At 35.9% G+C, this 16005-nt stretch overlaps 1 protein-coding gene across 7 annotated transcripts in view; it reads left to right on the top strand.

Annotated features, from left to right (window-relative positions):
• Positions 1-1798: 1798 nt before the first annotated feature.
• The window catches only part of rapgef1b (Rap guanine nucleotide exchange factor (GEF) 1b), a 67860-nt gene continuing 53653 nt past the window's right edge, over positions 1799-16005 (top strand). For all 7 annotated transcript variants that reach the window (XM_028462104.1, XM_028462102.1, XM_028462107.1 and 4 more), the window contains exon 1: positions 1799-2114. In XM_028462104.1, coding sequence (XP_028317905.1) covers positions 2087-2114 — 28 coding nt within the window. In that variant the 5' untranslated portion in view covers positions 1799-2086. The remainder of the gene's footprint in view (positions 2115-16005) is intronic.

Below are 16005 nucleotides of genomic sequence, written 5' to 3'. Positions count from 1 at the left end.
CCCGCATGCGGCCCTCGGTCTTATTTTATGCGGCCTCCCAAAGTAAACACACAAAATGACAGAAAAACACACAAAACAAAAGTAAGAATGCATTTAAAAAATACAAAGAATTACAACATTGCAGGAAAATACAGTAAAAGACAAAAAACAACAACACAGAAAATACTTCAAAAACATACAAAACTACTATAAAAAATTAACAAAACTACAACAGTTATACACAAAATGACTCAAAAAAGTATGCAAAATTACAGAAAATGACAAGTAAAGTACTCAAAAATACAAAAAAAAAACACAAATGACTCAGCAAACCCACAGTACTAATAAACAAGCAAAATGACATAAACATAAAGACACAAAAATGACTTGCAAAAAATGCAAAATGACTCCAAAAAACATACATTTTACAGAAAAAATACACAAAATGACAACAGAAAGGCACAAAATACCTCATAACAAGCAAGAAAACAACAAAAATACACGGAATGACAGAAAAACACACAAAACTATGATAAAAACGCTGTTCTTTCCTGTGTTAATGTTCAAATTGGTCATTATTCTAAATACTGACATGAATGTTGATAATGTGGCCCTCCGATCAAAAAAACACATTTTTGTGTTAACATCGGTTAGGATGTTAACCGACTAAATCTGTTACAGATATAGTACAATAAAATATAAAGCATAAGAGTTTGTGAATTATTTTAAATAAATAAATATAATATAATTACCATTGATCAACCTGATATTGGATGGTATTAATGTTGAGATCAGAATCAGAATGTCTTTATTGTCATTATACAATTATACAACAAAATTATTTGGAATATAGAATATAAAAAAGCAACTTTAATTAAGGTCAGATGGACTATGTACGGTAGGAGTTATTTACAGGTAGCAGCACAGTAAATTATGAATAGATATTGCAGAATTATAAAATAAATATTTGCACAGTATGAAATGTAAACTGTAGCAGAAATATGAAATAAGAATGTTGCACAGTATGAAGTAAACTATAGCAAAAATATATATATTGCACAGTATGAAGAAAAATAACTATTGCCAAAATATAAATATTGCACAGTATGAAATGTAAAACTATTGCAGAAATATGAAAATATAAATATTGCACAGTATGAAATGTAAAACTATTGCAGAAATATGAAAATATGAATATTGCACAGTATGAAATGTAAAACTATTGCAGAAATATGAAAATATAAATATTGCACAGTATGAAATGTAAAACTATTGCAGAAATATGAAAATATAATTATTGCACAGTATGAAATGTAAAACTATTGCAGAAATATGAAAATATAAATATTTCACAGTATGAAATGTAAAACTATTGCAGAAATATAAAAGTATAAATATTGCACAGAACGAAATGTAAACTATTTCCAAAATATAACATCACATGATTACAAAAGTTCAGATAAGATTTCGTCATTTCTATGTGACGAAATTATAGTTTCGTTTTAATTAGTTGACGAAAGATATAAATCAGAATAAAAAATACTTTATTGATCCCAGGGGGAAAATACTCTCCTACAGAGGCTCCAGAAATATTTCGGGTGAGAATATATTTTGATATAATTTTTTTTTTTTTTTGTCGACCAAAACGAAAACTAAAACTTTTAGTCAACGAAATAAATTCTGACCCAAACAGAAGTGTCTGCTTTACTGTGAAGGGGAAACACGCCCATCCTCTTGTTGACAGACTGCTGTGTTTAATTCCTAACGGCAGGGGGCGCTTTAACACTGAATCACAGCTTTCTATGCTGGAGTCTGGGGTTCAAGCGTTAACGTGAGCGGTGTGTGTGTAGTATAGTGTGTGTTTCTGTGTGTGTGTGTGCGCTGTTTTGTAGCCACTGAAAAATACCCAGAGACGAACCAAGACAGTGTGAGCTCCGTAAATATGTGACATTTACTCCGGCTCAGAATCGTCTCCTGGACTCAACGGTGTAACGAAAATGAGGGAATAATTCTAATACTCGGAGGAAGACGCACACGGCGAGGAATCGTCTGTAGCTTCGGTTTTTTGTTGAACTGCGAGTGGGAATCACAGCTGCTGGCTACGAAAATGTCGAGAAAAATAGAGAGCAAGCAAGGTAAGGAATTCTGCCTTCACGGTCCTCCCGGATAACGGTCTTCACCTCACCGGGGTGCGGACGATTTTAAACGCAGTGTCTGTGGAAGCTCTACGCGGGGCGGGTTGTGTAGACTGTCGGGATGGTGGTTTAATAAATGGGCCTCATGGGTTGTTCTTAGCTCGGCTGTCCCGGTTCAAATATTAAGCCTAGCCGCTGCTGCCACCGCTGTGTAAGCGTTTAAAGCTCATGTTGAGTTTGTGTAATGAAGCTGTTAGCTCAGCCATTAGCCGAGCTACTCACACAGCTTCGTGCGATGAGCACTACAGGGAAGCTAGCACCGGAAAAAGCCATTTATTCCGTGCTAAAGCGTACACCCGGTGTTCTGGGTCTGGTGGGTCCACTGTTAGCTGGTGACCCACTTCCGGCTGCTAGTCGAAACAAGTGTTAAAAATGCGAAGAGAATGAGTACTTTTAGGTGTTTTCCCTGCGTTATTTCTGTTGTTTGACTGCTCCACTTACCACTACTATACTTTCCTATTGTTATTTACATGAATGAACATCTCTACTATGAGTGTGCAGTGATGTATTATACATGTGTCCATTTTATTTATCACATATTCAGACAGCCTTTCAACATTAACAGAGATGAGTGAGTTTGGGGTGAATAAACTTACAAGTCTGATCACTTTTAAAACAAATGTATTATTACTCTGGCTTTAGAACAACAATAGTTAGAATAGAATAGAATACAGTTTATTGCCATATGCATATACCACAAAAGAACAGGTACAATGAAATTCTTGTGCATGTCCCAGAGTCAGATTAAATTTACAAATGCAAACAACAACAAATCAGCCAAGACAGTATAATTAAATTCTAATTTAAAAAAAAAAAAAACTAAAAACTGTCTGGACATGATTGCTGTTTTGAAAACTGTTTTTTTATTTAGCCTGATTTCCTCAGATTTTTGTAGTCCTCCATACTAATTAAAGACTTGGTTTATATTAGTGGTTCCCAAACTTTTAACTTGAAGCCATGTACCCCCTACTCTTACACACTTAAAAAACATCATAATGTAATGTCAGATACAATGTAGCCCCTACAGGGAAATGTGTCTCTGAATTTTACCTATCCTGTTAAGGAATATAATATAATAAAAATCTGCAGGCACAGAATAAAACATCTTATTCTGAATTATCTCTTGATTTATTGAATTAATTAGCCTACTGGCATTTTCAGTCAGAAACAATCTTTTATTTTGGAAAAAAGAAATCTACCTATCATCTAATTAAATATATAGCAGTAAAACTTACATATATATATATGCGCATCACCCTAAATTTGTGTAATACAACTTGCTACAACTTTAATGAGAAGAGAGAGGTTGAGAGGATACACAGAACTCTGCAGTGTTTGGCTGAATTTGAGAGAGTTTGAGTCTTAAATCTAACTCCACGTTAAGTGTCTATATATATTCTATTCTAGTTTCCAATGTTGTCCAACTGTTTTTTTTTTCTTTCTTTGTCACGTACCTCCTATGATATTTTGCATTCCCCAGAGGTACCCGTACATACCCCACTTTGGGAACCTAGGGCCTATTTGTCTAGCATCGGGGCCAGACCTTTATACATCATATTTGTTGTTATAAAGTTGATAAATTCCCAAAATACTCTCCTAAACCTTGTTGAATGCCTGCAGCAGAGTTAAAACTGTTTGAAGTTTGCAAGGATAGGTCAACTCCATGTTACACTAGATTTTCTAATATTTTTTGGCAATGAAGGATAGCTCAATTTGTTTCCAACATGCTTAAAAGCAAGAACATAGACCTGTCTGGAATAGTGGTTGAAAGATGTTTAGTTCTGATCGGGTAGCACTGCTGTCTCACATCTCAAAGGTTTTGGTTGTGTTGAAGTTTTCTACAGGTCCCTGTGTTTTGTTTTATTTGTTTGTTCTTTTTTCTTAGTTCAAAATCATGTTCCTGTATGTTTGGTTTGGCCCATAATTGTTGTTACTGTGTTGCACATTTCCAGATATACCTCACGTTAGGGCTAGATGATTTGGACCAATATTCATATCTCAATATGTTTTCTGAAAATGGTGATAAACAATATAAAAAACAATTTTTTTTTTTAACTTTTACCCGTAATACAGATCAGGATTAAATTTTCTGATGCAAAATGCCACACAGGCACATTTATTAGAACCAAGTTCAAAATATGTGCCTCTTTTGGCTTTTTCTCCTGTAAGGGACAGCATGTGTGAGTGAGTAGTAGTAGTAGTGTGGCTTGTTTAGAGAAAGGTCTGGGTTAGGATGCACTCAGAAATCCATTTAACTGAGCTTTACATGCTGTTCTGAGAAGTAACAAAAGCAGTGACTCCTAAAACAAGTATTTATCAATTTATAATTTTACAACTTATTTTGTATTAGAGATGATATTATCTGTATTGCCAAAATAGAAACCTTGCTATATCTTGAATCTCGTTATATGACGATATCCAGCCCTTTAGAGCATCCAATGTGGCCCACATGAGAGAGACAACTTCGGATGAACTACGGCCTGGCCCGCAGAATGTCTCTGCGCCGAATAGCAAATAGCACGTACCATGTTCCCGAGAATTCAGTCAAATGACTCGGTTTCACCGAGTAAAAAATGTCTCAGAGAGGCTCTTGACATTCGCTCATAGAATATCCATGTCAAATTAAAGCCCAATTCAACGAGCATTAACAGAGGAGTAGTCATTTGAAAAAATGGGTAATTGGCCCCATTCATATATTGGTTTGTGTCAATGATTCGGTATTACCAACCGTCGCAATATTTGACTCACAAATAAATGAGAAATTGCCAAAAAAAAAAAAGGGTGAGGTGGGCCACCGGGCCCCTAATTGAATTATGCGAGGCATAATCGTAATCAACGTTAAATTAATTCGACTATGTGATAGTTGTGTGATATCTCACATGACTATGTTCCCATAAATTTGGAAATTACCGCAAATGGGGTTCCCATTGAAAAAGAAAAAGGCTCAAAGCGTCTCATATTCATTAATTAATTATTCATACCAAACTGCATTCCGATCTAACAAGAACTAACAGAGAAGTAGTCATTTGAAAAATGGGGCCCCCTGTGACACGTACGGTGGAATGGGCCCCATTCATATATTGGTATGTGCCAATGATTCTGTACCACCAACCGTCGTAATAAAGTGAGTGGTGTTTTGAGTCCGGTAGCCCAACCTAAAAACCTGAATTATGATTTATATTACCAAATTATTCAGGTGTAAATAACACCCATTCCAAATTCACAAATTCAATAAAACTCCTGAATATTTGCATGGCTTTAATCTGCAGTCATTTTTAATCGTATATTGTGTAAATAACTTAAAATATTTCTCGAATCTTGTAATTTCTTGCAAAATTGCCCTAATTTACACAAAAATTTGTCTCAAAATCAAAGAGTTTTGAAGTGAAAGTCCTGCTGGGCTGCGTTCTGTCACTTACCGATTACTTGGTGGTTCCTACATACTGTAGTGTATACAGTAGGGATGTTAAAAAAAATTGATTTGGCGATATATTGCGATATTACGTCCCGCGATTCTCGAATTAATTCAAAATGCATCCATATTGATTTTTTATTTATTTTATGTATTAAATTTTATTTAACTTTTATGTAACCAGGAAAGTCATTTCCACTGCAGGAGACATTGTAACTGGACAGAGAAGTGCTCTGAAACATGGGCATTTTGACCACTGTGACCAGCTTGTTTTTTTTCAATAAAATCTAAAAAGAAAGTACTAACTTTCTGCATTTATTTGTTGTTTTAGGCAAGTTGCACTAAAGTCAAAGTTGGTTTAAAAGCCACAGGCAGATTGTATGTTTTTTTTTAAGTTGTTGGCACATGGCATGTTAGAGCCAATGTTTTGAGTGTAAAATATGTCAATAAAATATATTTCATACATAATGTTCTCATGAAGGTATACACATTCAGCTGTTTTTTAAGTCATATATTAAAAAAGAAATCGCAATAATCGCCTTATACTTTAATATCGGGATATATCGTATCGTGATCTATGTATCAGGATACGAATCGTATCACCAGATGCCAGGCAATACACACCCCTAGTATACAGTATATCATTCTTTACGTGGAAGTGCAAACTAGGGCACAATAATGTTGAAAATGTTTTTTTCCAACCTAAAGGCCACGGCCCTTATGAGATCATCCTGGTCTGTATTTGGCCCCTGAACTAAAATGAGTTTGACAGCTTTGCTATAACACCTCAATGACCTCAGCAGGTCATTGTTGTGAGGAAGAGGAAATGATTGGTGGCTAGATTCATTCATGCATGTATAATCAGGTGAAATCTAAATACTTCCTGTTTTTAGGGAACTACCACATTTTTAGACAATGTTCCGGCAGTATTACTGTATCATGTTGACATATTATTTTAGTCTCTGTTATACTGGTTTTTCATTACTCAGTTTTGGCTGACTGGGTTTGATCACTTTTCTGAGAAAAATGATTCAGTAAAAAGCGCAGATGTTGTGCAAGTATGCAGTAGGGAAACTTTAAACCCCTCAGCCCAGCGACACGTGCATCTTGCTCCCCCAACTGTCTCATCGCTTCGCTCCACATATACAGTTTGGTACTACCCAGCCTGCAGTGAAATGGACTTGCACAGCTCCCAGTATCAGACTAAGAGGGAGCGTCATCCACCACGAGTTCAGCCATTCTTCACAGGCGTAAAAGTTTCCGATCCGTCTCGTGCCATGTGGACAGATGACTACATATGGTCACAATTAGAGATGCAACCTCGTTGTGAAGAAAATCGAACTGGAACTGTAGAGGAATTAGCGTTGCCATCAGTATTATTATTATGGTGTTGTGAATGATAAATGTCCAGCAGCTTTTATTGCATCTTTTATCATCCAAAGAGGATTATCTATGGATTTTATTTGTGACAGTGATACATGGCACTGTGTCAGCTTTGGCCTGTGTGGATGTGGACATCATAGATTCTCCTTTATAGACCAATAAAAGAAGAGAGGAACGCTACTTGTTTGTAAACATCTTCATACATCACACATCAGCATTTATTCTGTGAGCTTTCACTGGGTCACAACATAGCATCATGTACCTATTGGTTAATTGATTGAGCATAATGGGTGGGGGGTGTGTTAAGGCCAGACTGGGGCACCCATTGTAGCACTAAAAGCCATCAATAAATAGAAGTAAAGATTTGTGGAAACAGCCTGTTGTCTTGTTGTTACACAGGGGTTACTGGCAGGGTTGGGGTCAATTACATTTTTCAGTTACAATTACTTTTAAATTTACCCATGTTCAATTACAATTCAGTTTTGATTACAGTTACCAGCATTTTTCCCCAATTACAATTAAACTATAATTATTTCTTATCTTTAAAGTCGATTACACTTACGTTTTCATTTACTAAAGTTCAACCACAATGAATCTGAAATAAATAACCTAAGAAAAGTTAACCTTCCTCTCATGTTATCTTTCTGTTGGTATATCTTATGTTAAAGTAGTGCTGCATGATTATGGCCAAAATGATAATCGCAATTATTTTTAGCAATATTGTAATCACGATCTACTTTTAAACAAACAATGTGTGTACAGTTTCTAGTGCAAAATGAAGCTTTAAATAAGAATTATGATAAAAAAAGTGTTTAATAAAATTAACTCAAGAATTGAAAATGTACCAAAGGCTAACTGAATAAATACACTATTACAGAGTGCAGAGTCCGTATTATAAATGTAAATATTACAATCAGGTTTATTTCATCATGGCAACCAAAATCGTGATTAATTTTAAAATTTGTGTATTTTTGCAGTTCTATGATAACTGGTCCTAAATCAGCTATAAAACACACTAAAAACATCTATAATCATATCTATTGGTTACTGTGTTAGGCTTCCTAAGCAATTAACATATATGTAAAATATGGAAAAGCTTGATATGAAATGTATTTTAGTAATTACCTACATATGTGTAGAACTGTACATAGAGCTGTACACAGTTTTGCGGTAAATTATAATTGACAATTTAATTAAATGCAAAACTGGGGAACCATGTTACAGTTCTACACATATGTAATTAATTATTAGGGATGTCCTGATACAACTTTTCCACTTTCGATACGATACCGATATTGCAGCCTTGCATATTAGCCGATATCAGCACGAATCATACATACTTTTATTACTTATTTCGTAGTGTGGAATGTTAGAAAAGGCTTGATCAAGTGATGTTGCTCAAACAGAGAACAATAGTCAGCAACAGTAGGTATGTGAAAAACTGACCCATTTATTATTACCCAATTGGTTACATACATTTTAACCTTCAACATAATATCTATGGTATTCTACATTGAATGAATATAAGATATATTGGAGATGCACCTCTATTTAGACGCCCCATTCATTATGACAATGTGTTTCATATCAAGTTTTCTTACTACCCTTGAGAATGATTTTACCATTTAAAAAAAAAAAAAAAAAAAAATTGAATTTGAGGGGTATACAACAAAAACAAAATAATAAGTGAATAATATTTTTAGTGTATTTTACAGCTGATTTAAGTTATGATTAGAGTTGCTAACACAAGAGGATGATGATTGTGATTTATTGAATTTGAACTTTAGTAATTGAGAATGTAATTGGCTGTCAAGGGGAAAAAAATCTTTTATTTTTAATTGGAAAGAATGTTGATCACCATAATCATAATTGATTATTGACTTGTAACTGAACATGGATAATTGAAGGCGTAATTGACCCAAACCCTGATCAGCACACTCCTTAGTCACCATAGACTCCGTCCCCTCCTCTATAAAATAATGAACCCAGATGCACAGATGTGGCTTTTAAGTGTTGCCGCGGTGACAGCCAAAAAGAGTTAGTGGTTATTATTTATCTTAAAACACCCAAATGCATGCATTTTTTGCTCATGTGCTCATATGACCTCATCCCTCAGGCAGCCCCAACTGTAATCCATAAACAGATTCACCGTCTGCTAGTGCTACTGCAGCTCACAGCCAACTTTGAATCTCACAACCCTTGCTCAGAGAAAATGAGCTGTGTGCACTGTGAAGAGATATTTGGAAGGGTTGTGTGTTTCTGCTTCCCCTTGACACCCTGTTGTTGTCTAAGAAACAGACTGTAAAACAAAGGCTAACAGAGCAATGTGGAAATGGGCCTTAAACCAGAGAATGTTTTAGATGGGAATCTTTTGGTTAGTATTAATTTTTACTTTGTTTTAATGCACAAATGTTTGTGTTCCAACTTGTAGTTTTCCTACACACAAAAATGCCTGAAATGACATTTTCAGATAGCAGTCTTTCCTAAAACAGAAGCTGTGTTTGCAGTTTTTGCAAATGTTTCGACAAAGTAAAATTGCGCTTTGAACGTTTTCCCATTGAAGTTTGTTTTCGGAGCCTCGTAACTCATAATCTCATCCCGCGAGACTTTGTTGCAGATGGATGCAACGCTCCAAACCTCCTTATAACACTCCGCATTCCTTTGTTTGCCTTCTAATGTGGTAGTAATAATTTATTAAGTATAATGCTAAGAAATGTCTGTCTCACCATTGTTTCTCGGAGAGAAGTGGTCATGTGACCAGGTGTGTCACATTTTGTGACGTGTAATTGCGGAAAAAGTAATTCCATTACGCTTTCATGACACATTTCAATATTGAAACATCTGTAAAAACCTCCTCATGAAAACGTAAAAACGTTTTAGCGATATTTGATTGTTTTTTTCTCTCGAAATTAAGGCATTTCCATTACCAGTTTTTATTGCGCCATTTAGATTTTGCGCATTTGGAAACACAGCTAGGGATGTGCATTTTATCAGGACAGTTTTGTGCTTTCAAAATAGTTTATAAATAAAAAGTTCCCTACACATTCAATACAATGTGAGTATCTTGAAATGCATCTGTCCCACAGTGCTAAACCCACTTTATCATTCGGATTGAACAATCCTGTGCTAGGTGATCTTTTTTAATCATAGAATTAAGCAAGAGAGCCTAAGTCCATGAATCTAAATGCTATACAACTATGATTGCTAATCTGTGACAAGCCGGTAATCTTTGTTTTTAAGTCACTGTATTTATACAGATTATTGAGCAAGTTAAGCATTTACCGTTCGGTTTCATGATCTTTGTTCCCATAGTGAGTAGGTTTAGACATAGGCTGTGTTTGAAAAGTCACACTAACATACTATAAACTACAAACTCAATGAGTATATATCATCTACTATATACTATAAGTATGATTAGGAATACTTTCCTACTGAAGTATACTTTGAAGTTTCCCAAGATGCATTTCAAACCTACAGCGACAAAAACCTGAATCACACTGAGGCTAAATATTTCTGTTGATTCTCCACCTCTGAAAGTTCTGAAAACATTTTAAGTGAGGAAGTGACCAAGTAGAATATCAACATGTGCTCATTTCATCCATAAAACTCATGTATACATATTTAATTCCAATATGTCGGACATTAATCCATATTGTCCGCTGTTTACTACTGACAAAATTTCCGGTTAACTTCAAAACAAGAGCCCTACTTACAAAAGCGTTATTAAAGTAATGGAAGACAAGAAGAGATGCTTTTGTTTGGAAAAAGGGATGTTTGATTTTTAACTTGAAGCTGGTCCCAGGATGATTTTACATTTTGCTTACAATGCATCATGAGGTGGTTGAGTATGACTAGTGTGTGCCCACTGTGCATTTGTCCTGATATGGTATACATCCAGGTATTTCTTGCATACTCCATCTTTTCCTACCATCTAATGTAAACTCACCAAATACTCATTTTGACGTCAAATTTATTATGAGTAGTACTTTAGTATGATATTTCAAACACTGTCATTGTTAAATGCTAAAGGCCTAGAAGTAGAGAACTATATCTTTATCATGAGGACTCAGTGCTACAAGATGGTAAATGGTGGCAACCAGTCAATGCGTAACCAACCCATCAGTTCCAGTGCGGACGTGCATATTTTTCTGTTTGCCTTTGACAGGATTTAGGGGCAATAAAAAGTGTTTACTCTCCAAAGTTTACACCAAAGTGTAAGTTATTTTGATGGCTTTGTGTCTGCTTACTGGTCTTTGCAAAGCTTCTCTTTGAAACTTTGTCTGTCTCGTGTTCAGATATGGCAACCCCAGTGTGCCCTATAGTCATCAAGTTGAAGCACTTCTGATTACAAAAGGCGTCCTTCTGGGACAAATGGCTCTTTCCACATTGTTGTTGACGACTGATCCCACTGTTGCACAGGGCGAGCTCTGAGCCTCAGTTTGACATGCTGCAATTTAGAGGTTTGATGGCAGCAAGCATTTCACCCTCCTCCTACCACAGAATGACAGACTTGCTGTTTCCATATAGGTTTAGCTCTGTTGTAATTAGGCGTGTGTGTGTGTGTGCATGTGGGTGTGTGTGAGAACTGTGCATGGGAACAAAAAAGAGACAAGGCAAGGATCTCAGGATGAGCATTTAGGTGGAGAGAAGTGGCCAGATGATATGATCGGAGAACGAAATGGATGGATTACATGTTGTTGGGTAATGATGAGACCGAAGAAATCGATGTGAAGCGGAAGAATGCGAGAGTGGAGGGGGAATGATATGAATATTTTCAAGGCCATTCCAACCTTAAGATCTATAGCAGCATCTTCCAACGAGCTTAACACGGGACTACACATGGATTCAGATATCTCAAATGCAGTTCAGTACTACTTCTACGTGCAGATCATGCTCTTCGGAGCTTTTCTCCAGCAGGATCAAAGATGCAGCTTTATATGATTCCACTGATGAGTGTTGGCCTACATGCTAGACTGCGGATCATTTATTCCAGCAGGTGGCCTGCTGATTTCATTTGGGATATTGAGAATATTCCAACTTGGATACCTGTGGGCTGGAACTTGTTCAGGAACACAGTTTTTTTTTTCCTGTCCAGGACGATTTATCATTTCATTTTTTAAAGTGTTTATTAAAAAAACATGATTTTTCCCATGACTTCCTTCAGTTCTATTTGTGGGATCTTTTCCATTTAGGTGGCTGAGTCAAGTGAGTGTGGTCATGAGGACCTGATAGTTTATGACTAACTCTCAGCTGGGCAATAGACTGATTGCTGTAAAAATGCCAGCCTGACTAAGGACTCTCAGTATACAGCTGTTGAACCACCAGGATTAAATGGTGTAAGGAGTCTGGGCTTTTGGATGGGCAACATTAACTGGAGGAGCCAGTCCTCCTCAGAGAACGCAGACCCCTCTCTACAGGGAGATGTGGAGGAGGTCACAGGTAAAGATGATTTTTTTTTACAAAGAGCGTGAGATCTGTTGTTGCTTTTTAAAAATGTTTTTATGCTGAAATTATTCAAGTCTTCTGTAAAAGCTTTCCTCATGGATTAGATTTGTCATTTCCCTTTAAAATATACCGAAATTAAATGGATAAATAGGATTCTTTTCTCCAAAACATATTGCTCTCTTTCACCAGTGTGATTCCCAGAACAAGCTGCTTTTGTCCAGCGTTTTGTTTTAAATTCTTGCATAGGGCTGGGTGACATGAACCAAAATTCATATCTCAATATTTTGTTGTCAAAATGGCGATATACAAAAAATCTCAATAAATTTCATTTAAATTAAGTCTGACCAGAAAGACAACTTGCTGGGTTAAATTTGCTGATGCAAAATGCTGCAGACACATTTATTAACAAAAAGCTGCACATGATGTGGCACTTTTGCTTTTTTCTCCTGTAAAGGGCAGCACGTGTGAGTGAGTTCTATAATGTGGCTTGTTCAGGGGAAGGTCTGGGTTAGAACGCACTCAGAAATCCCTCTAACTGTGCTTTTCATGCTGTTCTGAGAAGTAGCAAAAGCAGCTATGCCTAAAACAAGTATTTTGATAGAAGTTAAGATATAAAACATATGTATATCGACATAGGTGATATTGTAATTTTCTATATCGCCAAAATAGAAATTTGATATATCTTGAATATTGATAGATATCGCCCAGCCCTATTAATTAGGATTCTCTTCTCCAAAACGCACTGCTCTCTTTTACTTGCATGATTCCCAGAAGAATCTTCTTGGATGGGGTCGATGTCCAGCGTTTTTTTTTTTTTTTAATTATTGCATACGTGCATTGTTTTTTGGGGACAATGTGGGCTCCTTTTGTCTCAGGTTTGTGTTGCTAGTTTTAGAGCTTTCATGTAAAACAGGATTGCTTGTGCTGGCAGGTTGAAATGCTAGGGGACATTCCTCCATGTGCTTTTTGTGTCGTGCGGTTTTATAGAAGGTGCTTATTTGCGCTACAGCAGCCTAAGGGTGGACCCAGGCTTTAAAGTATGTTGTGGAGAGCTGCAGTGAAGTCCTCACACACAGGCACAGACAGAGACAGCAGCTTCTTTTTGGCTTTAAACCCTCAATGTTTGGACAATATCAGGGTTAGGGTCATTTCATTTTTAAATTACAATTAAGTCTTTAATTATCCATGTTCAATTACAACTCAATCATGATTATAGTGAGTGGCATTTTTTTTACAATTCAAATTAAAATTATTTTTCCTCTAAAAGTCAATTACAATTACGTTCTCAATTACTAAATTTCAATTACAATGAATCACAATTACTACCTGGAATAAATAACCCCATAAAACTTAACCTTCGTCTTGTGTTAGCTTTCTGTTAGCATCTCTTATGATAACGGGTCAGTTTTGACCAATGTCTTAAATCAGCTTTAGAATATACAAAAACAAATATCCATCATCTAATTTGTTTTCCATCTCTTGGTTTCCTTGGTAGGCTTCCTAATCAATGAAAATGTAGGTTTTAATAGTTTTGGTGTGAGCGTCTGAGCCTTTTTTCTGTCTGTATACCCTTGATGTGAAAATTGACCATTTTTTTTAATATCTTTTCCATACCAATTACAATAACAAAATCAATTTTCTTAAGTCAATTACAATTAAATTGTGAATACAACAGCAGCAGTTTTTTCAGTTACAATTATAATTATGCCATAATTATAATGAATTATCAATTATGCTTTTACAATTGTAATTGACCCCAACCCTGGACAAAGTCGACCATGATAATCTTGCCTTGTCAGAGAAAATAAAGTTGTTAACAGAATGGCCTTGGTTATTGTTTGGCTCTAATAGTGTCATGTTAAAGCTGTCTGTGTCTGTGTTGCCTCTCTATATCAGCTGAGCGTGTTTGTTGACCCACATGATGGGTTTATCACAGCAACATGATTCAGAAATGTTTTGGTTTTTTTTTTGCTTGGGGATCTACAGTTAAGCTGTGTGCACACATCCATGTAGAGGCTCCATGATTCAGGTAGTTGAGTTCATCATTGTGTAATTACACAGCACCCAGCTAGCGCTATAATGCCCTGTTTGGAAAACACTCAGTGGTGTTTCGCTCCGTCTAATAAATCTTTACACTTCCATCCATCAGGCAGTTGGAGTTGGTGCTTAGCAGGGTGTGTGCTTTTTCTAGAGCTTTGATGACCCTCAGCAGGTATGGGTAATTTAGGCCAGCGTGCATTACATCCAATGCACTTTGGTCTCAAAACATTCTGACATTTTTACCAATTGTTCTGTGATTACTAGTGAAAAGCTAAACAACAAATTGTTTTTTTTCAATGTTTGCAAGTGGTGAAATAACCCAAAGTTGAGGTTCAAAAATAACAATAAAGAAGTCACGTGAAGAAGAAAAAATATATATATCCCAAGAAAGAGTAATCTTTATACTATAAATTAAAACACATCAGATTTTGTTTCTTGTATTCCCACATGCAGTTATGGGCCAAAATAGTAATTATTTGGATTTCAAGACACTGTCACCCAAGAACCAATGCATAAATATGACTTATCATTAGTGATGTGAACAGTCTATGTACATAGTTCAAAGCTGATCAAATTACAGGGAGCTGGGGCTTATGTAAAGTTGTTTACTGAAGGCCCAAACATGTTCCAGACCCAAACAACAAACATTTTTTCCTAATTTGAGGAGCTGGCATGTCCACCATATAGGATGTATAGCCAATGCTTTTTGTATTTTCTAAGAGAGTAGGTGAAGCTGTGTTACTATACTAAATTTAAATTTCCAATGTTATGTAGTTATAGATAAGAGATATTTGAAGCTGAAAATGGAAGAAAAATAACTACGCTAAATTGGCCATATCTCAAGAACTATTCATCCGATCAAACTAAAAATATAAAGTGTTTATTGAATAATCACGGTACAATTGGTACATGGAATGACTCGTCTGTAATGCATTTCATACAAATGATCTGAATACGGTGCAGATGTGGTGTTGTCAGCTCGGCCACTAATGTGCTGGGAATGAAAAGATGTGACACCATTGATAATTTTAAGCCATCTCTTAAACCAGACTTAGCTGCTTCTTTTAAAAAATGACAACACATGTTTCTCGACTGTTCTTAATGTGCTGAATCATTTACACACAAAACTTCTTTAAAAACCAGTGAATCTAAGTAGATGTGTGTTTTTTTTTTTATAAACTAGTTTATCTTTGCAGGATTTCATTGCTTGATTTAAACCTAAAATGTGTTAGAAGAACTGTGCTGCTTGCGTGATGTGTTGTAAGTCAGTCTAGTGTTTTTGTCAACACAGATGAAGTCATTGATGTGCAAAGTCAATAATTATTTAGATTTTAATGCTTTCACCCAATGATGTCCTGATGTCATCTAGGGGCGAACTTTAGAGCCATCAGCAAATCGTTCTGACCATCAATTCCACATTTTAATTTTTTTCAAACGAAGGTCCTGCAACCATTGGTTTCATTTGAGACATTCTGGAACAGCGTCAATAGCAATCCATAGCAGTATTACCAGTTGCATTTATGCTGGGTGGGAACTGGGAATAAATGTCGA

The sequence above is a fragment of the Gouania willdenowi genome, chromosome 12 (assembly GCF_900634775.1).
Source record: "Gouania willdenowi chromosome 12, fGouWil2.1, whole genome shotgun sequence".
Classification (NCBI taxonomy): domain Eukaryota; kingdom Metazoa; phylum Chordata; class Actinopteri; order Blenniiformes; family Gobiesocidae; genus Gouania; species Gouania willdenowi.
This window is presented reverse-complemented; position numbering and strand designations above follow the sequence as displayed.